This window comes from Coregonus lavaretus, assembly GCF_964263955.1.
Source record: "Coregonus lavaretus genome assembly, chromosome: 9".
NCBI classification, from domain to species: domain Eukaryota; kingdom Metazoa; phylum Chordata; class Actinopteri; order Salmoniformes; family Salmonidae; genus Coregonus; species Coregonus lavaretus.
Window position 1 is genome coordinate 28,644,806 of NC_139996.1, and position 25,403 is coordinate 28,670,208.

A 25,403-nucleotide genomic window follows, 5' to 3' on the forward strand; every position below is an offset into this window, starting at 1 on the left:
AGCTAAGAACAAATTCATATTTACAATGACGGCCTACATATAAACGAGGCTTCTTTCAAAACCTAACATTCTTGAACTTTGCACCAGAAACCTGTGTGTGCAGACACTGACAGTGATGTCATGTCCAAAATAGGGTAGGAAAAAAACTGTTTAACGTCATCTCCTGTTATGTTTCAAAACTGGTTGGCTGACGTCTGCTTTTGGCACTCAGCCTTTATCTCACTAAACACACACTGTATCTGAACTGCAAACCAGGGAGTGACAAGCCAAGAAGAATAAAGGACAGGAGAAGCAGAAACTCTACTGCAGCCATCATCATGGGTTGATATACTAACAGGCAATTTACTGTTCATGGCTTAACAGTTTTAGTTTTGAGGAGATATCCATAGACTGACATGATAAAGCTTTCAAATCTCACATCCAGTTAAGGTAAGGAATTAGGCTAATTTAACACTGAAGGCTTTTGGCCAGTTTCCTATGTTTACACAATGTAAAACTCTCTCTTTCTCTCTGTCTTTCTCTCTCAAACTGTCCCCAGGTTAAACTACAAGCATGGCTGAGTCTGCAGCCATGAGTTCAGATGATGGTACGTGACATTGTCTTTGTGATCAACTTTCAGTTCACAAATTATATTGAACTATTTTTATATGGCAAAGGATAGAATAACGTTGATCATAATATTAAAATCAAATCAAATTTTATTTGTCACATACACGTGTTTAGCAGATGTTATTGCGGGTGTAGCAAAATGCTTGTGCTTCTAGCTCCGACAGTGCAGTAATATCTAACAAGTAATATCGAACAATTTCACAACATATACCCAATACACACAAATCTAAGTAAGGAATGGAATTAAGAATATATACACATATGGACGAGCAATGACAGAGCGGCATGGACTAAGATACAGTAGAATATTATAGAATACAGTATATACATATGAGATGAGTAATGCAAGATATGTAAACATTATTAAAGTGACTAGTGTTCCATTTCTTAAAGTGGCCAGTGATTTCTAGTCGATGTCTATAGGCAGCAGCCTCTAATGTGCTAGTGATGGCTATTTAACAGTCTGATGGCCTTGAGATAGAAGCTGTTTTTCAGTCTCTCTGTCCCAGCTTTGATGCACATGTACTGACCTCACCTTCTGAATGATAGTGGGGTGAACAGGCAGTGGCTCGGGTGGTTGATGTCCTTGATTATATTTTTGGCCTTCTTGTGACATCGGGTGCTGTAGGTGTCCTGGAGGGCGGGTAGTTTGTCCCTGGTAATGCGTTGGGCAGACCGCACCACCCTCTGGAGAGCCCTGCGGTTGCGGGCGATGCAGTTGCTGTACCAGGCGGCGATACAGCCCGACAGGATGCTCTCAATTGTGTATCTGTAAACGTTTGTGAGGGTTTTAGGTGCCAATACAAATTTCTTCAGCCTCCTGAGGTTGAATAGGCTCTGTTGCGCCTTCTTCACCAAACTGTCTGTTTGGGTGGACCATTTCAGTCTGTCAGTGATGTGTACACCAAGGAACTGGAAGCTTTCCATCTTCTCCACCGTGGTTCTGTCGATGTGGATGGAGGGTGCACCCTTTGCTGTTTCCTGACATCCACGATCATCTCCTTTGTTTTGTTTTGATGTTGAGTGAGAGGTTATTATCCTGGCAACACACTCCCAGAGCCCTCACCTCCTCCCTGTAGTCTGTCTCGTCATTGTTGGTAATCAAGCCTACTACTGTTTTGTCGCCTGCAAACTTGATGATTGAGTTGGAGGCATGCTTGGCCACGCAGTCATTGGTGAACAGGGAGTACAGGAGTGGGCTGAGCACGCACCCTTGTGGGGCCCCAGTGTTGAGGATCAGCGAAGTGGAGGTGTTGTTTCCTACCTTCACCACCTGGGCCGGCCCGTCAGGAAGTCCAGGACCTAGTTGCACAGGGCGGAGTTCAGACCCAGGGCCTCAAGCTTAATGATGACCTTGGAGGGTACTACGGTGTTGTATGCTGAGCTATAGTCAATGAACAGCATTCTTACATAGGTATTCCTCTTGTCCAGATGGGATAGGGCAGTGTGCAGTGTGATGGCGATTGCATCGTCTGTGGATCTATTGGGGCGGTGAGCAAATTGAAGTGGGTCTAGGGTGACAGGTAAGGTAGAGGTGATGTGATCCTTGACTAGAGGTGACAGAGGTGAGTGCTATGGGGCGATAGTCATTTCGTTCAGTTACCTTTGCTTTCTTGGGTACAGGAACAATGGTGGCCATCTTGAAGCATGTGGAGACAGCAGACTGGGAGAGGGAGAGATTGAATATATCCGTAAACACACCAGCCAGTTGGTCTTCGCATGCTCTGAGGACGCGGCTAGGGATGTCGTCTGAGCCGGCAGCCTTGCGAGGGTTAACACGCTTAAATGTCTTACTCACGTGAGCCACGGAGAAGGAGAGCCCGCAGTCATTGGTAGTGGGCCACGTCGGTGGCACTGTGTTATCTTCAAAGCAGGTGAAGAAGGTGTTTAGCTTGTCTGGAAGCAAGACGTCGATGTCGGCGACATGGCTGGTTTTCCTTTTGTAGTCCATGATTGTCTGTAGACCCTGCCATATATGTCTTGGGTCTGAGCCGTTGAATTGGGACTCCACTTTGTCTCTGTACTAACGTTTTGCCTGTTTGATTGCCTTGCGGAGTGAATAGCTACACTGTTTGTATTCTGCCATATACCCAGTCACCTTGCCATGGTTAAATGCAGTGGTTCGTGCTTTCAGTTTTGCGCAAATGCTGCCATCTATCCACGGTTTCTGGTCAGGGTAGGTTTTAATAGTCACAGTGTGCACAACATCTCCTATACACGTCCTGATGAACTCAGTCACCGTTTCAGTGTATTCGTCAAAATTATTTTTGCAAGCTACCCGGAACATATCCCAGTCCGCGTGATCAAAACAATCTTGAAGTGTGGATTCCGATTGGTCAGACCAGCGTTGAATAGTCCTTAGCACGGGTACTTCCTGTTTGAGTTTCTGACCTTTAGGAAGGGAGGAGCAAAATGGAGTCGTGGTCAGATTTACCGAAAGGAGGGTGGTGGAGGGCCTTGTAAGCATCCCAGAAGTTTGAATAGCAATGGTCGAGTGTTTTAGCCGCGCGAGTACTGTTGTAGAAAATTATCAAACAAAGTATTTTCAGAGTTTTTGTAGAATTAAGATGGCTCTATTGCTTGTGCAATAAAGTCTGAGGTGGTCTGCAGAGCATCTAACTTTCCACCTCTCAGTTTATATAGTCATTTTACATACTTTTTAGCTTAAACCCTCCCTCTTTGGTTCCTCCACCACTGTCTCCAGTTTTCACCTCTTGACCGCGCTGCCCACTTCCTCAATGGCGGTATCTGACTTCCCTCCCTTCTAGTTCCACGTCTGGAAACAATAGTGGTGGGACCAAGCCCTGTCATGCAAAAATACCAGAGCCCTTTCTTGGCTCCGTTCTGATCCCCTAATTTATTCCCAAACCTATCAATCGATACTTAAACATGGTGTTACGAACCCCGTGGCTTTAAAAGTCTAGAGTGGATGGTAAAGAGGCCCGTAACATAACTCATGCGAATTAGAATAGTGAAAAGGAACAGTGAGAACAAAATACACAGACAACCAATCCTATCGTCAAACACAAAAAGTTTATTTTAAACACACGGTAAACGGTTTGGGGAAAAGGGGCTGAGCTGGACCCAAGGAATTAAATAATAAATTCAAAAACCCCTAAACTGATCCTGCCTGCCTCAAGAACCGCTTAGCTTGCTACTAACTATACAAAAATACAGGGGTGGTCCTCTCAGGTCTAACTAGTGTTTTTAGACAAAGTTGTCCTACGGGTAGTGTATGCCCAAGGGCGACTTGCTAAAAATCCCCTTTTCCCAGGCACAAACAAACAACATAGGTAAAATAGGGACTAAACAGCAAACGAGTGACTAGACAATAGCAAACAAGACACCACAGGACAAAGTGAGATGTATGGGCTATGAATATGTGGTGTATGAAGGAACAAAGGTAGTCTGTCTACCAAAAAGGTCTGTGACAAGAAGTTTGTATCTGTGTAGCCTAATGTGTGAGAAAGCAACAAAAAGTGTCTTGGTGAGAAACACAACTGACTGGGTTTTTAAACCAGGGGATGTGTGATGTGATTGGGTAATGAAAACCAGAAACAGTTGGTGCAATCAGAAGGAGTGTCCACTGATTGGTCCACCTCAGCAATCAGCAGATGAACTGATGACTGACAGGCGGGACACACCAACAACCTCCAATCAGGAACAAAAGGGACACCTGTGATTAGGGCAGATGAAGAGGAAAAACACAAATACACATACAGGATACCTGTATCCGTAACACATGGCTTAAAACATAGCAGGTCCATAATCAATCTCTCAAACATATACAAGCCTCCTTCCTCTGTATCACCCAGTGTAAACGCCCCTCATGCTGTGATCAACCATGTTTAGTCTGAACTCTGTTCAACCCTGGCTCCGTTCCAGGACTATGCCTGAGGAGAGAGGCAAAGGGCAACAGTCTGGTTTCAGTCACTGATAAGGTAGGCAGCCGTGGATTAGGGAGGAGCGAGGAATTTGACCCGAAGACAGGTCAGATGAAAAAAGAAGAAACAGCCATAACAGCCCTATAGTTTACTGAGTCTGAAAAGATCCCACTATAGTCCACTGAAAAATTCCCATCAGTACAACAGTCGATATGTTGATAGAACTTCGGCAGCCTAGTCCTCAAATTTGCTTTGTTAAAATCCCCAGCTACAATAAATGCAGCCTCAGGATATGTGGTTTCCAGTTTGAATAAAGTCCAGTGAAGGTCTTTGAGGGCCGTCGTGGTATCGGCTTGAGGGGGGATATAAACGGCTGTGGCTATAACTGAGGATAATACGGTCGGCATTTGATTGTGAGGTATTCTAGGTCGGGTGAACAAAAGGACTTGAGTTCCTGTATGTTACTACAATTACACCATGAGTCGTTAATCATGAAACACACACCTCTGTGTCACGCCCTGGCTCTGGGACTCTGTTATGTTGAGCCAGGGTGTGTAGTTTCTATGATTTTATCTATGACATTATCTAGCTGATGTGTTTTCTATGTTGGCCGGTGTGGTTCTCAATCAGAGGCAACGTGAATCAGCTGTTGATTGTTGTCTCTGATTGGGAACCATACTTAGGCAGCCTGTTTTGCCACAGTGTTTGTGGGATCTTGTTCCGTGTATGGTTTGTGTCTGTTACTAAGGACTTCACGTATCGTTTTGTTCGTTGTGGTACTCTAAATAAAGAAGTATGTTCACTTATCACGCTGCGCATTGGTCCACTTCCTCCAACGATCGTGACACTCTGCCCTTCTGCTTCCCGGAGAGACATTTATTTCTGTCTGCGCGATGAACTGAGAACCCATCTGGTTGGACCGATTTCGACAGAATATCCCGAGAGAGCCATGTTTCCGTGAAACAAAGTATGTTACAGGCCATGATGTCAACTTTGTTATCCAAAGACTGAACATTTGCGAGTAATATACTCGGAAGTAGTGGGTGGTGTGCGTGCATCCTAAGTCGAACCAGCAGGCCGCTCCGAGTGCCTCTCCTCCGCTGGCGATGTTTTGGGTCGGCCTCTGGAATCAGTTCAATTACCTTGGGGAGAGCGAACAAAGGATCTGCTTCGGGAAAGTCGTATTCCTGGTCATATTGCTGGTAGTTCTGGTGAGTTAACGCCGCTCTGATATCCAATAGTTTTTCCCGGCTGTATGAAATGATACATTTTCTGAGGTAATAATGTTTTAAAAAATACATAAAAAAAAAAATACCACAAAGTTTCCTAAGAGCTAGTGGCGAGGCCGCCATCTTCGTCGGCGCCAAGTATTTGTATGGGTATATAAAATGTTTCTAAGAATAATATAGGCAGAGAGGAAGAGTTGAAGCGAGAGGATTTACGCACAAAGTCTGTCCGCGTGAGAAAAGCCTTCTTTTGTATGGAGGTCTACGAGAGAGTCGAATTACGTGAGGCTTATTTGATCTAATATACGTTTCGTAATGTTTAGGCCAGGGATGGGCAACTGGCAGCCCGCGGGCCCCCCTTTTGAAGGCATATTTATTTTATTTATTTTTGTAGGAACTCAGTCGGGGTCTCAACTTACTGTTGCAAGTTAGAATAGTAGTAGCAAAGTTGAAATTTGGTTGTGCATCAGCAGTGTTTCTCTTGTTAGAGTGATAGTCACTCAATTAGCCCATGTCAGCTAAACATTTTTGATTGGTGAATTAGTCTAACAGTCAGCTATCAAAATGTTGTAATCATGGTCAAATTACCTGACAGGGGACCTCCATTGATTTAGTTAGTCTCACTCCAATATAGATCATCTTTGGTATAGGGGAATCACAGATTGGTCAAAACGAGAAAAAGCTGTCACTTCCGCTTGGGGCTTCCTCTGTTTACCATATAAAGAGAGGGAGTCCAGTGGCAAGGCAGAGGGAGAAGATGCAGCAAGATAAAACTAGGGCGATGTTCTGCTTATTTTCTCATACACAGTGCAGTGCCTTACAAAAGTATTCATCCCCCTTGGCATTTTTCCTATTTTGTTGCATTACAACCTGTAATTTAAATGGATTTTTATTTGGATTTCATGTAATGGACATACACAAATTAGTCCAAATTGGTGAAGTGAAATGAAAAAAATTACTTGTTTCAAAAAATTCAAAAAATTAATAACGGAAAAGTGGTGCGTGTGTATGTATTCAACCCCTTTACTATGAAGCCCCTAAATAAGATCTGGTGCAACCAATTATCTTCAGAAGGAACATACAGTGAGGGAAAAAAGTATTTGATCCCTTGCTGATTTTGTATGTTTGCCCACTGACAAAGAAATGATCAGTCTATAATTTTAATGGTAGGTTTATTTGAACAGTGAGAGACAGAATAACAACAAAAAAATCCAGAAAAACGCATGTCAAAAATGTTATAAATTGATTTGCATTTTAATGAGGGAAATAAGTATTTGACCCCCTCTCAATCAGAAAGATTTCTGGCTCCCAGGTGTCTTTTATACAGGTAACGAGCTGAGATTAGGAGCACACTCTTAAAGGGAGTGCTCCTAATCTCAGTTTGTTACCTGTATAAAAGACATCTGTCCACAGATCAATCAATCAATCAGATTCCAAACTCTCCACCATGGCCAAGACCAAAGAGCTCTCCAAGGATGTCAGGGACAGGATTGTAGACCTACACAAGGCTGGAATGGGCTACAAGACCATCGCCAAGCAGCTTGGTGAGAAGGTGACAACAGTTGGTGTGATTATTCACAAATGGAAGAAACACAAAAGAGCTGTCAATCTCCCTCGGCCTGGGGCTTCATGCAAGATCTCACCTCGTGGAGTTGCAATGATCATGAGAACGGTGAAGAATCAGCCCAGAACTACACAGGAGGATCTTGTCAATGATCTCAAGGCAGCTGGGACCATAGTCACCAAGAAAACTATTGGTAACACACTAAGCCGTGAAGGACTGAAATCCTGCAGCGCCCGCAAGGTCCCCCTGCTCAAGAAAGCACATAAACATGCCCGTCTGAAGTTTGCCAATCAACATCTGAATGATCAGAGGAGAACTGGGTGAAAGTGTTGTGGTCAGATGAGACCAAAATGGAGCTCTTTGGCATCAACTCAACTCGCCGTGTTTGGAGGAGGAGGAATGCTGCCTATGACCCCAAGAACACCATCCCCACCATCAAACAGTGTAAACATTATGCTTTGGGGGTGTTTTTCTGCTAAGGGGACAGGACAACTTCACCGCATCAAAGGGACTATGGACGGCGCCATGTACCATCAAATCTTCGTTGAGAACCTCCTTCCCTCAGCCAGGGCATTGAAAATGGGTCGTGGATGGGTATTCCAGCATGACAATGACCCAAAATACATGGCTAAGGCAACAAAGGAGTGGCTCAAGAAGAAGCACATTAAGGTCCTGGAGTGGCCTAGCCAGTCTCCAGACCTTAATCCCATAGAAAATCTGTGGAGGGAGCTGAAGGTTTGAGATGCCAAACGTCAGCCTGGAGACCTTAATGACTTGAAAAAAGATCTGCAAAGAGGAGTGGGACAAAATCCCTCCTGAGATGTGTGCAAACCTGGTGGCCAACTACAAGAAACGTCTGACCTCTGTGATTGCCAACAAGGGTTTTGCCACCAAGTACTAAGTCATGTTTTGCAGAGGGGTCAAATTCTTTTTTTCCTCATTCAAATGCAAATCAATTCATAACATTTTTGACATGCGTTTTTCTGGATTTTTCTGTTGTTATTCTGTCTCTCACTGTTCAAATAAACCTACCATTTAAAATTATAGACTGATCATTTCTTTATCAGTGGGCAAACGTACAAAATCAGAAGGGGATGAAATACTTTTTCCCTCACTGTAATTTGTTAAATAAAGTCCACCTGTGTGCAATCTAAGTGTCACATGATCTCAGTATATATACACCTGTTCTGAAATACCCCAGAGTCTGCAACATCACTAAGCACCACCAAGCAAGCGGCACCATGAAGACCAAGGAGCTCTCCAAACAGGTCAGGGACAAAGTTGTGGAGAAGTACAGATCAGGGTTGGGTTATAAATAAATATCAGAACCTTTGAACATCTCAAGGAGCACCATTAAATCCATTATTAAAACATTGAAAGAATATGGCACCACAACAAACCTGCCAAGAGAGTGACACCCACCAAAACTCACAGACCAGGCAAGGAGGGCATTAATCAGAGAGGCAACAAAGAGACCAAAGATAACCCTGAAGGAGCTGCAAAGCTCCACAGCGGAGATTGGAGTATCTGTCCATAGGACCACTTTAAGCCGTACACTCCACAGAGCTGGGCTTTACGGAAGAGTGGCCAGAAAAAGCCATTGCTTAAAGAAAATAATAAGCAAACACGTTTGGTGTTCGCCAAAAGGCATGTGGGAGACTCCCCAAACATATGGAAGAAGGTACTCTGGTCAGATGAGACAAAAATTGAGCTTTTTGGCCATCAAGGAAAACGCTATGTCTGGCGCAAACCCAACACCTCTCATCATCCCAAGAACACCATCCCCACAGTGAAGCATGGTGGTGGCAGCATCATGCTGTGGGGATGTTTTTCATTGGCAGGTACTGGGAAACTGGTCAGAATTGAAGAAATGATGGATGGCGTTAAATACAGGGAAATTCTTGAGGGAAACCTGTTTCAGTCTTCCAGAGATTTGAGACTGGGACGGAGGTTCACCTTCCAGCAGGACAATGACCCTAAGCATACTGCTAAAGCAACCTTCGAGTGGTTTAAGGAAAAACATTTAAATGTCTTAGAATGGCCTAATCAAAGCCCATACCTCAATCCAATTGAGAATCTGTGGTATGACTTAAAGATTGCTGTATACCAGCGGAACCCATCCAACTTGATGGAGCTGGAGCAGTTTTGCCTTGAAGAATGGGCAGAAATCCCAGTGGCTAGATGTGCCAAGCTTATAGAGACATACCCCAAGAGACTTGCAGCTGTAATTGCTGCAAAAGGTGGCTCTACAAAGTATTGACTTTGGGAGGGTGAATAGTTATGCACGCTCAAGTTTTCTGTTTTTTTTGTCTTATTTCTTGTTTGTTACACCCCCCCAAAAAATTTGCATCTTCAAAGTGGTAGGCATGTTGTGTAAGTCAAATGATACAAACCCCCAAAAAATCCATTTTAATTCCAGGTTGTAAGGCAACAAAATAGGAAAAATGCCAAGGGGGGTGAATACTTGGCAAGCCACTGTATGTACACAGTATTCTGTTCTCAAAACTAGAATGTGTTACCAACAGAGTACGCTGAGTTTTGTAGACTTGACTTATTGCCAAACTTTCAAATAATTGTTGTTTAGAAAGATGCAAGGGTGATTTCAAGTTATTGGACACCAGCACTTCAGAGAGTTGGCATTTCCTAGGATTAATATGCAAATACAATGCACCAATAGGATATTGCTAGCTCATGCATGGCTCTGCCCAACTTTTTACTTGTTTTGCCCACAATGTGACAGCGATTCCAATTGTAAAAAGCCTATATGAACTACCTTGACTTAGTTATAAGAACCGTTGGTACATGTACTGTAAATACAGTTATATGCTACCATGTTTTGTGCAAAATCAAAGCACTGATTGTCCTTAAAGATTAACATTGCAATAACCTGGCAAGAATTATGCCACAGTACTATCACAGAGACTTTGACAGATGTTTGTAAAGTCATATTTGTGAAATGTGATATTAAAATCTTCAAAGCATTCCTCCTAGTCCTACCTACTTAGGAGCAGATTCACAGAGAGCATGTCTGTAAGATTGGCTTGACAACTTTGCCTCTCTCTTTTCTAACATCACACCCAGATGCCCAGTTTGTGGATCTGCACATGGCTGACCTCATTCAGAGGGTTACTACAGTGATGAATATAGCAGATATCCTGCTACAGAGGGGCATGATACACAAGGAGATGTACTCTAATATCCGTGCTGCCAGCACCAGCCAGCAACAGATGCGACTACTGTATGAGGCCTTGAACGGAGGGGTAAAGGTGAAATCAGCCTTTTTCAGGATTCTACTGGAACAACAACCTCATCTAGTCCAAGATCTAGGTAAGATCATCTCTCTCCCTCTTTAGCTGTGTTTACACAGGCAGCCCAATTCTGATATTCTTTCCACTAATTGGTCATTTAACCAATCAGATCAGCTCTGAAAAAGATCTGATGTGATTGGTCAAAAGACTAATTAGTGGAAAGAATATCAGAATTGGGCTGCCTGTGTAAATGCAGCCTTTGTGCTGAAGAAACAACGTATAAAGTTGGGATATCTTGGCTTTCTACACATTTGCTATTTTTCACTGTCCCATAAATTAAACCAAAGCCAGTACCACAATCACAGCTCAGCCCTGATGCAATGTCATTGCTGCTGTTTAGGCTAAATGGTTAACATATGCAAGGATCAGTTGATTATGCATCAATAAAAATGCTACAGGTAATGGTAAACTATGCTGAGTCTCTCTACATCCACACCAACAAATAAATGCATTGATAAGAAGGCATTGGTTGCTATTAATGTTCTGTTGCTCCATCATCCCAGGTCAACCCTCCGCAGTCCATGCCAGCACAACTCTGAATTCTAAAGGCAAAGGTACATGATGGCTGTGGGATCATCAACACTTGATTGACTGACTTCCTACGAGATAAAAATCCTGTCCTGTGTTAAAAATGTTATGCAACTGAAGAATGTTTTGCATTATTCACCAATATTTTTCAGATGAGAATATTGAAGTGTGCCAAACAGAACTGAAATCTTACCTGAAGAGAACATTTGAAAGAATATTTCCTGGAATAGCAATACAAGGACGTCCTACACTCCTAAACAAGATATACACAGAGCTCTACATCACAGAGGGTGGAAGTGGAGAGGTCAACAAAGAACATGAGGTGATGCAAATTGAGGCGGTATTAAGGAGACCAGTGACACAAGAGATAGCAATCAAATACAACGACATTTTTAAGCCGTTACCTGGACAGGACATGACTATCAGAACTGTGCTCACAAAGGGAATCGCTGGCATTGGAAAGACTGTCTCAGTGCAGAAATTCATTCTGGACTGGGTTGATGGAGAAGCCAATCAGGATATACAGTTCATATTTCCAATTCCTTTTCGGGAGCTGAATTTGATGAAGGAAAAGACACTTAGTTTGACTGAGCTACTTCATGAATTCTTTGAAGAAATCAATGAATCTGGACTTTCAAACTTGAAAAAAATCAAAGTTTTGTTTATCTTTGATGGGTTGGATGAGTGTCAACTTCCTCTGAATTTCAAGACAAATGTGATCTGCCGTGATGTCACAAAGTCAACCACAGTGGATGCACTGCTGACAAACCTCATCAAGAGGAAACTGCTTCCTTCTGCACTTCTCTGGATAACTTCCCGACCAGCAGCATCCAATCGGATCCCACCTGAGTGTGTTGACCAGGTGACGGAGGTACGAGGGTTTAGGGATGAACAGAAGGAGAAATACTTCAAGAAGACGGTCAGTAATGAGAAACTGGCAGAAAAAATTATCACACATCTACAGTCATCAAGGAGCCTCCACATCATGTGCCACATACCAGTGTTCTGTTGGATTTCAGCCACTGTTCTAGAGAAACTGTTGAGTAAAGCAGAAAGTGGAGACTTACCCAAGAATCTGACACAAATGTTCTTACAGTTTCTGATCTTTCACATAAAACAGACAATGCAGAAGTATCACGAAGACCCTGACACAGATCTCCACTGGGATAAAGAGACCATAATGAAACTTGGAAAACTGGCTTTTGAACAGCTTGAAAAAGGCAACCTGATTTTCTATGAGAAAGATCTGAAAGAGTTTGGCATTGATGTCAGAGAAGCTTCTTTGTGCTCAGGAGTGTTCACACAGATCTTAAGAGAAGAGTGTGTGTACCAGGAGGTGGTCTACAGCTTTGTTCATCTGAGCCTTCAGGAGTTCATTGCTGCTTTGTTTGTGTTTCTCTCATTTGAAAACAACAATGAAGATGTTATAACACCACAGCTACCATCCAACTCGACTGGAATCGTCTTGTATGAAGAAAATCTTCCAGACAACATCTACAAGAGTGCAGTGGATAAGGCCTTAAAGAGTGAGAGTGGACACCTGGACCTGTTCCTCCGCTTCCTTCTCGGCCTCTCACTGGCGTCCAACCAGACATTCCTTCGAGGCCTACTGACAAAGACAGGAGGGAGCTCACAGAGCAAGAAGGGCACAGTCGACTTCATTAAGGACAGGATCAGGAAAAATCCCTCTCCAGAGAGGTGCATCAACCTGTTTCACTGTCTGAATGAGTTGGACGACCATTCTCTGGTGGAGGAAGTCCAAATCTACTTGAAGTCAGGAGGTGATTCGAAGGTCGAACTCACATATTCTCATTGGTCAGCTATGGCCTTTGTTATGCTGTCCTCAGACGAGGAGCTGGATGTGTTTGATCTGAAGAAATTTGTCAGATCAGATGAAGGTGTTCTGAGGATGATGCCAGTGATGAAAGCCTCTAAAACAACTCTGTAAGTTCTCCCTCTCTCTCCTTCCCATAAAAATTAAATTAGTGACAGGTAAACCCATCTCAGATTCAGATTCAAAACATACAAACTTGTGCTGGTCTACAGACCAACGTTTGAGAAGCACTGGACTAAAACACTTTGAGCGGGATATTCAAATGTTTCTTATTTCCCCAAGGTTGAATTCTTGCAATATCACTTGGAGATATTGTGAGAAGCTGGCCTTAGCTTTCAGCTCGAGTACCTCAAGTATGAGAAAGCTGGATCTGAGTCACAATCGCCTGACTGATACAAGGGTTGAACTGCTCTGTGTTGGACTAGGGAATCCACTCTGTAAATTGGAAACACTGAAGTGAGTATTATAACTATTACATTATATTATTGTGATGAAGGTAACACATCTATCTCCAATCTATTATTTGTTGTGAAGCTTCTCAGTTGTGGTTTTGTATCCTGAAAGAGTGAAACCCTTTCCTACTTCTCTGCAGGCTGTCAGGCTGTAAAGTCCAAGAGGAAGGCTGTGCTTCTCTGGCTTCAGCTCTGATGTCAAACCCCGCACACCTGAAAGAGCTGGATCTGAGCTACAATAACCCAGGAGATTCAGGAGTGAAGCAGCTCTGTGCTGCACTAGAGGTTCCACACTGTAAACTGGAGACACTGAGGTGAGCATCTCTCCACTCAACATGGTTATGTTGTTAACTCTGGTATTTGATTAAATATACAGCAATGACGTTCTTTTTTAGTCTGGTTAATTGCAGCTTAACTGGAACATGTTGTGAAGCCCTGGCCTCAGCTCTACGCTCAAACTCCTCAAGTCTGAGAGAGTTGGATCTGAGTAAGAATGACCTGCACAATATGGGTCTGGAGCTGCTCTCTGCTGGACTGAGGAGCATCAATTGTAAACTAGAAACCCTGAGGTGATGATTGTAATTATTTAAAGCTGCAATATGTAACTTTTTGGGCGACCCTACCAAATTCACATAGAAATGTGAGGTATAGATCTGTAATTGTAATTGAAAGCAAGTCTAAGAAGCGGTAGATCTGTTCTATGTGTTCTATTTCTATGCTTCCTGTTTTTACATTTCGTTTTTTGCATCTTTTACTTTCGGTTTTGTACACCAGTTGAAAATACAGTATTTTTGGTTATGGAAAAGATATTTCACTGCGGTTCGCAATATTCTAATTTTAGTAACCAGGAAATGGCAGAGAGCGATTTCTGCATAATGCACCTTTTTAATGATTTGTATTGCATCAATTATCTTGTAATGATAGAACATTATATTTTACAATGCAGAATGATTGAGACACTCTTAGATGTTCTCTTTATTTCAATCCTTTTCAATAATTATAACTTATTAATTTCTGTACATGGCCTTAAAAAAAAACATATTGCCACACTGTGACAATATTAAAAATAAGTCTCTGTTAAACACCATGAACTTCACTGTGGAAGACGTGTTGTGTAAAACTGAAACATTGAAACTATTTTCTGCTTCTCTGCAGGCTGTTAGACTGTCAAGTCACAGAGCAGGACTTTTCTTTTCTGGGTTCAGCTATGGGCTCAAACCCCTCACACCTGAGGGAACTGGACTTGACCTCCAATCATAACCTACAGGATTCAGGATTGGCCTATCTTTCTGCTGCACTGGGGAATCTGCTTTGTAAACTGGAGACACTGAGGCAAGTGTTGATATAGAACAGTTTTTTAATGTTGTTCCTGGAGACACCCTCTGGGTTTCAGATAGTTGAGACACTGATGGTTGACACTCAATAAATTGTTCAGGTTCAGCTGAAACAGAAAACATATTCCTCTCTTATCTGCAGGCTTGAAGCCTGTGGAGTCACAGAGGAAGGCTTTTCTTCCCTTGCCTGTGCTCTAAAGTCCAACCCCTCACACCTGAAACAGCTGGACCTGAGCAGCAATAAAGCAGGAGATGCAGGAGCAATACTGCTCTCTGCTGCACTGGAGCATCCAGGTTGTGAACTATTGAAATTGAGGTCAGTCTTTTTGTAACAATGTGTAACTAAACAGGGAAGGGATTTTTGAATTTGAGCAAAAGTTATTGTTCCAACTGGTATCAAGATGGAGTGAAGGCCTCTTCCCTTCATTTGATCAGGCTGTCATTTTGTAGTGTCATGGAGGTTGGTTGCTGTTCCCTACAGATGTAGGATCTTAATCACTCTTTTGTTGCTGATAATTATTTTCCTGCTGTAGCAAACTGGCTCAAATTAAGATTCTACATCTGTAGCTTCAGCTCTTGTCTTATTTTTTATTTTCACAACCTTTTAATTAAATTTCAGTTCATCCTCAGAAATGGTTGAGTGAATTACTTTCATTTTCTGCAGGCTCTGTGATTGTGGTATGACAAATGAAGGCTGGGCTTTTCTGGCTTCCCCTCTGAGGTCAAACCCCTCACACCTGAGAGAGCTGGACCTGAGTAAAAATGCCCTCGGAGACTCAGGAGTGAAGATACTTTCTACTTTACTGGAGGACCCACACTGTGAACTCGAGACACTGAGGTACAGTTATATAACTTACAACAATACTTCATTCATATAATTAATTATTACATTTGAGAGTCAAAATGAATGTCTGTTGCTCTTAACTAGGTGTTTTAGTTATACCATTTGATTCGCTTTTTCTCTGCAGGCTTGCATACTGTGCAGGGGAAAGCTTTGTTTCTCTGGCTTCAGCCCTGAAATCAAACCCCTCACACCTAAGAGAGCTGGACCTGACCAGGAATAACCTAGGAGATTCAGGAGTGAAGCTGCTCTCTGCTGGACTGGAGGATCCATGCTGTAAACTGGAGAAACTGAGGTGAGTTTTATAATTGGCTGTGTTTAACGAATTACTGTGGTTAAGAGGAAATTCTGTTTCTCATGATCTGTTGACATTTTTACCAGCCTGTTTTGTTGTGAACTGAGTTGGGAATGCTGTGAGGCACTGGCAGCAGCTCTCAGCTCAACCTCCTCAAGTCTGAGAGAGCTGAACCTGAGTCACAATAATCTGGAGAATTTGGGAGTAAAGATGCTGTCTGCAGGATTGGGCAATCCACATTGTAAACTGATGATCCTGAGGTAGGGAAATGGAATGTAACTACTTTTACAGATTATTTTCTTATTTTTTTTAAGGTTATTTTTATTGAATTTTTGTTCATCCTAGAAATGGTTGAGTGAATTACTTTCATCCTCTGCAGGCTCAGTGGCTGTGGTATGGCGGAAGAAGGCTGTGCTTCTCTGGCCACAGCTCTGAGGTCAAATCCCTCTCACCTGAGAGAGCTGGACCTGAGTTTAAATTCCCCTGGAGACTCTGGAATGAATCTGCTCTTTGCTGTGCTGGAAGTTCCCTGTTGCAAACTGGATATTTTGAAGTGATTATGACAAGCTTTTATGCCATTACAATCACAACTATTATTGTGGGTTTGATTTAGTTAAGCTTAACAGACATGGTTATATATGTATTATAGGAAGGCATTCTTGTCATACTACAGTTTGCATCCTGAGTTCAAAGGTTTTTTGTTTGTCTCTCCAGCCTGGATAACTGCAAACTCACCTATAATTGCTGTGCAGCTCTGGCCACTGCTCTCAGCTCAAACTCCTGTAATCTGAGAAACCTCAACCTGAGTAACAATAACCTACTTGATCCAGGAGTAAAGCTGCTCTCTGCTGGACTGAAGAAACCACAGTGCAAACTGGAGAAGCTGAAGTATGTTCACATGGCTTAGCCTTAGTCAATGCAGATGTGGGCTTTATACTGAAAGGTTTTATACATGAATGATTGATCTGAAATTAAATAATTTGATTATCTTCCTACAGGCTGGTAAACTGTAAGTTCAACAAGGATGGCTGTGTTTCTCTGGCCTCAGCTATAAGCTCTAACCCCTTAAACCTGAGAGAGCTGGATCTGGACCATAACACGTATGGGCGTGGAAAAGCCATGCTCAAAGCACTGCAGAAGGATCCACACTGTCAACTAGAGAAAGTGGGGTGAGTGTTTGAAAAGCAATTCAATAATTGTGGTATAGTGTCAACATGATCACACATTTCGTTCAAGGTATATTTTTGTCTGTCAATACAAATAATTCTGAATCATTAATAATGCAGGGTGACTGAAAGCAAATATTGCTGTTTGTTCTCCTGTATATGTATAACTCATTATTATTGTTCTGCAAAATCCTTTCAGATTGGTCACACTCTTGGAAGTAAGGTCCCCATTTATCAACAATAAACTTTTTCCTGAAACCACTGCACTAAAAACATGTGATGTGTAGACCAAAAGTGAAACATCAGATGCAGCGAAACATGAAACTCACTACAAAAAAAGTGAGATCAAAAGTTATTTGTATTATTCTTTATCATTCTTAAAGGGATAATCCACTCCAGAAATGAAATGTATGAAACACCTGTCAATTTGGTGATCGTCTATGTTCTATGAGTGTAGTGGATCATTTTATATGCTCTCTGTGTTCTTTCTTAAGGTTCGCATGTTCTGTAAATTGTCTGACAATGAGAGTTGTTGTTTTCTGTTATCAAGTTGAAATGTGCTTGTGGTTTAGTCACAGGGTGGGGGGCGACAGAAGAAGCGGAACTAGATTGACATCTTGAGCTATTGGCTCAACGCCCAGGAAAGTGCTTTGACAGGATAAAGGCCTCTCTCCTTGACCTTGAGACTCAGCCTGAATAGATAATATGTTTCTCCTTGGTCATGTTTGTGAAACTTGTTTGTGCAGCAGCGTATAATGGAGAACTGAAGGGACTGACCCGTGAGAGCTTATGACAGACTTCTACCCTGCGCATTAAGTTTGTTGTAACCTCTCCAGCTTGCTGTTAATAAAGAATGATTCATTTAAGATTGACTTCAGGTGTCCCTGGTGTTAAATATCCACCACAAGTGGATAAAATAACTATTTTCACCATGATTTAACTTCTAAGTGGTTTGTCTGTGAAATCAGTAAATCGTGTTGTAACGGTTCTCGTCACTGGAGATGGGGAATAACATCACATTTCATAACGCTTTTATAACAATTACCTACACTACAGATCGCCAAATCAGCTAATAGATGATATGGGCATACTTGTCTAGAACACATCTAGCTGTCTTAACGACAAAATGAAACATCTCTTCACAAAATATATTGTTCTCACATATTAGTATTATTGAACACTGTAAATCATAGGAATTAGTGGTTTTGGGTGGATTATTCCATTAAGACGCTCAACACCTACAGAACAAATGTCATGCATTGTCACGGATCCCCCCAGTACTGCTGCTCATTCCGTTCACCAGCTCCGGATGTCTACGTCAACGGCCTTCTAGGCGTCACTTATCTGGTTCATTACCACCAACCCCGGACTGTCTTGTCTCATTACGAACACCTGGTTCCCATTCCCCCTGATTAGTATGTGTATATATGTGCCCTCTGTTCCCCATTGTCCTTGTCAATAATTGTCCCATGTCCGTTGGTCTCGTGAGTACCGTGTATTGTGCTCTTGTTGTTAACAGGTCTCATCCCGTGTATTGTGTAGAGGTTACACCTCACTCTTTGTTTGGGTTACATCCCTTTTTATATATATATATATATATATACAGTGGGGAGAACAAGTATTTGATACACTGCCGAACTTGCAGGTTTTCCTACTTACAAAGCATGTAGACGTCTGTAATTTTATCATAGGTACACTTCAACTGTGAGAGATGGAATCTAAAACAAAAATCCAGAAAATCACATTGTATGATTTTTAAGTAATTAATTTGCATTTTATTGCATGACATAAGTATTTGATACATCAGAAAAGCAGAACGTAATATTTGGTACAGAAACCTTTGTTTGCAATTACAGAGATCATACGTTTCCTGTAGGTCTTGACCAGGTTTGCACACACTGCAGCAGGGATTTGGGCTCACTCCTCCATACAGACCTTCTCCAGATCCTTCAGGTTTCGGGGCTGTCGCTGGGCAATACGGACTTTCAGCTCCCTCCAAAGATTTTCTATTGGGTTCAGGTTTGGAGACTGGCTAGGCCACTCCAGGACCTTGAGATGCTTCTTACGGAGCCACTCCTTAGTTGCCCTGGCTGTGTGTTTCGGGTCGTTGTCATGCTGGAAGACCCAGCCACGACCCATCTTCAATGCTCTTACTGAGGGAAGGAGGTTGTTGGCCAAGATCTCGCGATACATGGCCCCATCCATCCTCCCCTCAATACGGTGCAGTCGTCCTGTCCCCTTTGCAGAAAAGCATCCCCAAAGAATGATGTTTCCACATCAATGCTTCACGGTTGGGATGGTGTTCTTGGGGTTGTACTCATTCTTCTTCTTCCTCCAAACACGGCGAGTGGAGTTTAGACCAAAAAGCTCTATTTTTGTCTCATCAGACCACATGACCTTCTCCCATTCCTCCTCTGGATCATCCAGTTGGTCATTGGCAAACTTCAGACGAGCCTGGACATGCGCTGGCTTGAGCAGGGGGACCTTGCGTGCGCTGCAGGATTTTAATCCATGACAGTGTAGTGTGTTACTAATGGTTTTCTTTGAGACTGTGGTCCCAGCTCTCTTCAGGTCATTGACCAGGTCCTGCCTTGTAGTTATGGGCTGATCCCTCACCTTCCTCATGATCATTGATGCCCCACGAGGTGAGATCTTGCATGGAGCCCCAGACCGAGGGTGATTGACCGTCATCTTGAACTTCTTCCATTTTCTAATAATTGCGCCAACAGTTGTTGCCTTCTCACCAAGCTGCTTGCCTATTGTCCTGTAGCCCATCCCAGCCTTGTGCAAGTCTACAGTTTTATCCCTGATGTCCTTACACAGCTCTCTGGTCTTGGCCATTGTAGAGAGGTTGGAGTCTGTTTGATTGAGTGTGTGGACAGGTGTCTTTTATACAGGTAACGAGTTCAAACAGGTGCAGTTAATACAGGTAATGAGTGGAGAACAGGAGGGCTTCTTAAAAAAAAACTAACAGGTATGTGAGAGCTGGAATTCTTACTGGTTGGTAGGTGATCAAATACTTATGTCATGCAATAAAATGCAAATTAATTACTTAAAAATCATACAATGTGATTTTCTGGATCTCTCACAGTTGAAGTGTACCTATGATAAAAATTACAGACCTCTACATACTTTGTAAGTAGAAAAACCTGCAAAATCGGCAGTGTATCAAATACTTGTTCTCCCCACTGTATATATAAACTTGTTATCAGTATAAAAGACACCTGTCCACAACCTCAAACAGTCACACTCCAAACTCCACTATGGCCAAAACCAAAGAGCTGTCAAAGGACACCAGAAACAAAATTGTAGACCTGCACCAGGCTGGGAAGACTGAATCTGCAATAGGTAAGCAGCTTGGTTTGAAGAAATCAACTGTGGGAGCAATTATTAGGAAATGGAAGACATACAAGACCACTGATAATCTCACCCCGTGGGGTCAAAATGATCACAAGAACGGTGAGCAAAAATCCCAGAACCACACGGGGGGACCTAGTGAATGACCTGCAGAGAGCTGGGACCAAAGTAACAAAGCCTACCATCAGTAACACACTACGCCGCCAGGGACTCAAATCCTGCAATGCCAGACGTGTCCCCCTGCTTAAGCCAGTACATGTCCAGGCCCGTCTGAAGTTTGCTAGAGTGCATTTGGATGATCCAGAAGAGGATTGGGAGAATGTCATATGGTCAGATGAAACAAAAATATAACTTTTTGGTAAAAACTCAACTCGTCACGTTTGGAGGACAAAGAATGCTGAGTTGCATCCAAAGAACACCATACCTACTGTGAAGCATGGGGGTGGAAACATCATGCTTTGGGGCTGTTTTTCTGCAAAGGGATCAGGACGACTGATCCGTGTAAAGGAAAGAATGAATGGGGCCATGTATCGTGAGATTTTGAGTGAAAACCTCCTTCCATCAGCAAGGGCATTGAAGATGAAACGTGGCTGGGTCTTTCAGCATGACAATGATCCCAAACACACTGCCCGGGCAACGAAGGAGTGGCTTCGTAAGAAGCATTTCATGGTCCAGGAGTGGCCTAGCCAGTCTCCAGATCTCAACCCCATAGAAAATCTTTGGAGGGAGTTGAAAGTCTGTGTTGCCCAGCAACAGCCCCAAAACATCACTGCTCTAGAGGAGATCTGCATGGAGGAATGGGCCAAAATACCATCAACAGTGTGTGAAAACCTTGTGAAGACTTACAGAAAACGTTTGACCTGTGTCATTGCCAACAAAGGGTATATAACAAAGTATTGAGAAACTTATTGACCAAATACTTATTTTCCACCATAATTTGCAAATAAATTCATTAAAAATCCTACAATGTGATTTTCTGGAGAAAAAAAATCTAATTTTGTCTGTCATAGTTGACATGTACCTATGATGAAAATTACAGGCCTCTCTCATCTTTTTAATTGGGAGAACTTGCACAATTGGTGGCTGACTAAATACTTTTTTCCCCACTGTATATATATATTTATATATATATACAGTGAGGGAAAAAAGTATTTGATCCCCTGCTGATTTTGAACGTTTGCCCACTGACAAAGACATGATCAGTCTATAATTTTAATGGTAGGTATATTTGAACAGTGAGAGACAGAAAAACAACAACAAAATCCAGAAAAACGCATGTCAAAAATGTTATAAATTGATTTGCATTTTAATGAGGGAAATAAGTATTTGACCCCTCTGCAAAACATGACTTAGTACTTGGTGGCAAAACCCTTGTTGGCAATCACAGAGGTCAGACGTTTCTTGTAGTTGGCCACCAGGTTTGCACACATCTCAGGAGAGATTTTGTCCCACTCCTCTTTGCAGATCTTCTCCAAGTCATTAAGGTTTCGAGGCTAACGTTTGGCAACTCGAACCTTCAGCTCCCTCCACAGATGATCTATGGGATTAAGGTCTGGAGACTGGCTAGGCCACTCCAGGACCTTAATGTGCTTCTTCTTGAGCCACTCCTTTGTTGCCTTGGCCGTGTGTTTTGGGTCATTGTCATGCTGGAATACCCATCCACGACCCATTTTCAATGCCCTGGCTGAGGGAAGGAGGTTCTCACCCAAGATTTGACGGTACATGGCCCTGTCCATCGTCCCTTTGATGCGGTGAAGTTGTCCTGTCCCCTTAGCAGAAAAACACCCCCAAAGCACAATGTTTACACCTCCATGTTTGACGGTGGGGATGGTGTTCTTGGGGTTTTAGGCAGCATTCCTTCTCCTCCAAACACAGCGTGTTGAGTTGATGCCAAAGAGCTCGATTTTGGTCTCATCTGACCACAACACTTTCACTCAGTTCTCCTCTGAATCAATCAGATGTTCATTGGCTAACTTCAGACGGCCCTGTATATGTGCTTTCTTGAGCAGGCGGAACTTGCAGGATTTCAGTCCTTCACGGCTTAGTGCGTTACCAATTGTTTTCTTGGTGACTATGGTCCCAGCTGCCTTGAGATCATTGACAAGATCCTCCCGTGTTGTTCTGGGCTGATTCCTCACCGTTCTCATGATCATTGCAACTCCATGAGGTGAGATCTTGCATGGAGCCCCAGGCTGAGGGAGATCGACAGTTCTTTTGTGTTTCTTCCATTTCCGAATAATCACACCTACTGTTGTCACCTCTCACCAAGCTGCTTGGCGATGGTCTTGTAGCCCATTCCAGCCTTGTGTAGGTCTACAATCTTGTCCCTGACATCCTTGGAGAGCTCTTTGGTCTTGGCCATGGTGGAGAGTTTGGAATCTGATTGATTGATTGCTTCTGTGATTGAACATTGCTATGTTTCAACAGTGAGATAACTAGTAGGAAGTATCCTAATGTTGGACAAATCTGCTGGCACAAACAGACTGTCTTTGTGGCTCCAACACACATGGTAGTTAATGGTTAACTCTACAGTATGTGAGAATGTCCAGAGATGAGTTTTTCCTTGGAGCAGGTACACATAGAGCAGAACGAGGACAGCGTTATACTTTCTGCACTACAGGAACTTTATGTTACCTTGGCATTTACACTATCAGCATTTATAAACATTATCAATGTTATCCGCTAGGACACTTTGAGACTAAAAGGGTAACTAATGCAAAAATTAAATGTTGCGATTTGTGACATCACAGTTTGGGTTAACCCTCTTCTTGTTGCAGTTAAGGCCAGGGTAATCACTTACAAGTCACTGTTGATCTAATAAGCTTTTTTCATAAATGTAGCTGGTGTGGAGTTGTGCTTATAAAACTAGATGTTCCTAAATCCATACCAGCCCACTTATCACTTGTTGTGGTTCCTAGTTTTGATGTTGCTAAACGTGTAATGTTTATATTTTAGTCAAGTTTCAACCACTGAGTCTTATATGGGCAGAATGTTCTGATAAGTGTGCAGGTATTCTTCTCTCTTGTCACATAATATTTCAGACACTTTGCACCTGTTAAATGTACTGGATGTGCCTATGCTACTGTCACCATTTTAGGTAATCATCCCCCCAGGTCTGGGTGAAAACGACAAACCATGTCGGGCCGGTTTCAGTTCAAAGTGCTTCATCTTTAGAGTGGACAAGAGACACCTCCACAGAGACAGAGCTCTGGGCAAAGGTAACATCGAAACAAGCAGTGGCATCCACTACAGACACTACAATAAGAATAACCAATCATAACTTTTATAAAATAGTATTTCAACTTCACAGAAGTAGACTTGATAGAACTCAAAGCCATTATTTTAATCACACAGAGAATGCACATGGTAAGAGTGAAACGAACATGAGTGGTGGTGTTTGAATGAGTTCAGGGTTTGAATGTTATGGATATACTGCCTCATTGGTGGAAATCATGTTTATGGTCTAACAGGTCTGCTAGACCATTGAGAGGAACTTCGTCCTCATTTAACAGATAAAAATGGAAGGAGGGAAGGGATTATTCAAATATATCTATTTCAATTCAGAAGTCCTCATCAACGATAAAGCCTACTCAGTCATCATCTCATGTCAAGGTCTGAGTAGTCCACCATGGCATAGTCGTATCCCTCAGCTATCCACTACTCTGCTTTACTCTATGTTTTACAGTGGATCTTTCTGGCTGTGAAGGCCATGGAGTTCAGCTCCTCAGATGTCCACTTCAAGGTGGTGTCAGATGGGGAGGTCAGAGTTCACAGAGATTTGAGACTGGGGTACAAACCCAGACACTTCATGGTCTACCTTCTGGGGTCAATAAATTCCTTTAACCCTGAGGGTTGTCATCATGGTGATCATCATCACATTTACATTTAGGTCATTTAGCAGACGCTCTTATCCAGATGACTTACAGGAGCAATTAGGGTTAAGTGTCTTGTTCAATGGCACAGACAGATTTTTCACTTAGTTGGCTCAGGGATTCGTACCAGCAACCTTTCAGTTACTGGTCCAATGTGCTTAACCACCTGCCGCCCATCACCATGCAATGGTGGGCTGATTGCCTGGTCCAGTTCAGGTGGGAATTTTTATGTTAGTAAAATGTTTATGTGTATGTGGTGTCTTGTTGTCACCTGACATGCTAGGCGTGGTGCTGTTGCAGATAATATTTTCCCCAGTTTATAGATACATTACTGCTTAATGAGATATGTACACAAACATCATCTCTCAGGGTGAGCCCTTCCCAGCTGTCCCTGTGCTAGAGTTCCCACAATCCCGTGCGAACCAGAGGAGGAGGAAGGAGGAAGAGGGATTGGGTCATCCCTCCAATCAATGTAGCCGAGAATGTCAGGAGCCCCTTCCCCAGTCCTATAGTACAGGTATGTGTCTGTTACTGTACAAACACACACACTCACACACACGCACATACACACATACACACACAGGTACCTCCTCAACGTATTATTGACTGCTTCATGTTTCCTGTGTTGTTCAGATCAGGTCCAGTAATGATAACGCAGTGAAGATGCTTTATAAGATCACAGGCCAGGGGGCAGACCAGCCTCCAGTTGGCCGATTCAAGATCGAGAGGAACACTGGTTGGCTGTCTGTCACGGAACCCTTGGACCGGGAGCATGTTAGATATTACTTGTTAGATATTACTGCACTGTCAGAGCTAGAAGCACAAGCATTTCGCTGCACCCGCAATAACATCTGCTAAACACGTGTGTGTGACCAATAACATTTGATTTGATTTGAAATACACTGTACGGTAACACCATGGCAACCGTTTACTGTCTGTTATGGGAAGACAAAAGGGAGGAATCCCATTGAGTTTCATCACTGTGACAATATTGTATGTGACTGATGTAGTGTACTGACTGTGTAGACAATCAGAGTATGAGTGATTTACAGTCGTGGTGAAAAGTTTTGAGAATTACACAATTCAATTTTCACAAAGTCTGCTGCCTCAGTTTTTATGATGGCAATTTGCAT

At 42.7% G+C, this 25,403-nt stretch overlaps 1 protein-coding gene across 7 annotated transcripts; it reads left to right on the top strand.

Annotated features, from left to right (window-relative positions):
- Positions 1-260: 260 nt before the first annotated feature.
- On the top strand, positions 261-25,190 carry LOC311135446 (NACHT, LRR and PYD domains-containing protein 12-like; the record flags this gene model as incomplete). 7 transcript variants are annotated; one of them, XR_014613763.1, is made up of 20 exons in its annotated part: positions 262-429; positions 539-586; positions 10,365-10,610; positions 11,095-11,145; positions 11,272-13,063; positions 13,236-13,409; positions 13,546-13,719; positions 13,801-13,974; positions 14,561-14,737; positions 14,882-15,055; positions 15,404-15,577; positions 15,708-15,875; positions 15,962-16,135; positions 16,255-16,428; positions 16,590-16,763; positions 16,874-17,044; positions 17,241-17,380; positions 23,496-23,616; positions 24,640-24,787; positions 24,904-25,190. XR_014613763.1 is itself a non-coding variant. In XM_084169403.1 (17 exons), exons 2-17 carry the CDS (start codon positions 553-555, stop codon positions 17,326-17,328), a joined length of 4,119 nt encoding a protein of 1,372 aa, XP_084025529.1. In that variant the 5' UTR covers positions 262-429; positions 539-552. The 7 variants fall into 7 exon arrangements, 3 of the variants coding, with proteins under 3 accessions (XP_084025530.1, XP_084025529.1, XP_084025531.1); XR_014613762.1 differs by having other exon boundaries at positions 23,496-24,787; XR_014613764.1 differs by having other exon boundaries at positions 23,512-24,787.
- Between the last annotated feature and the right edge of the window lie 213 nt (positions 25,191-25,403).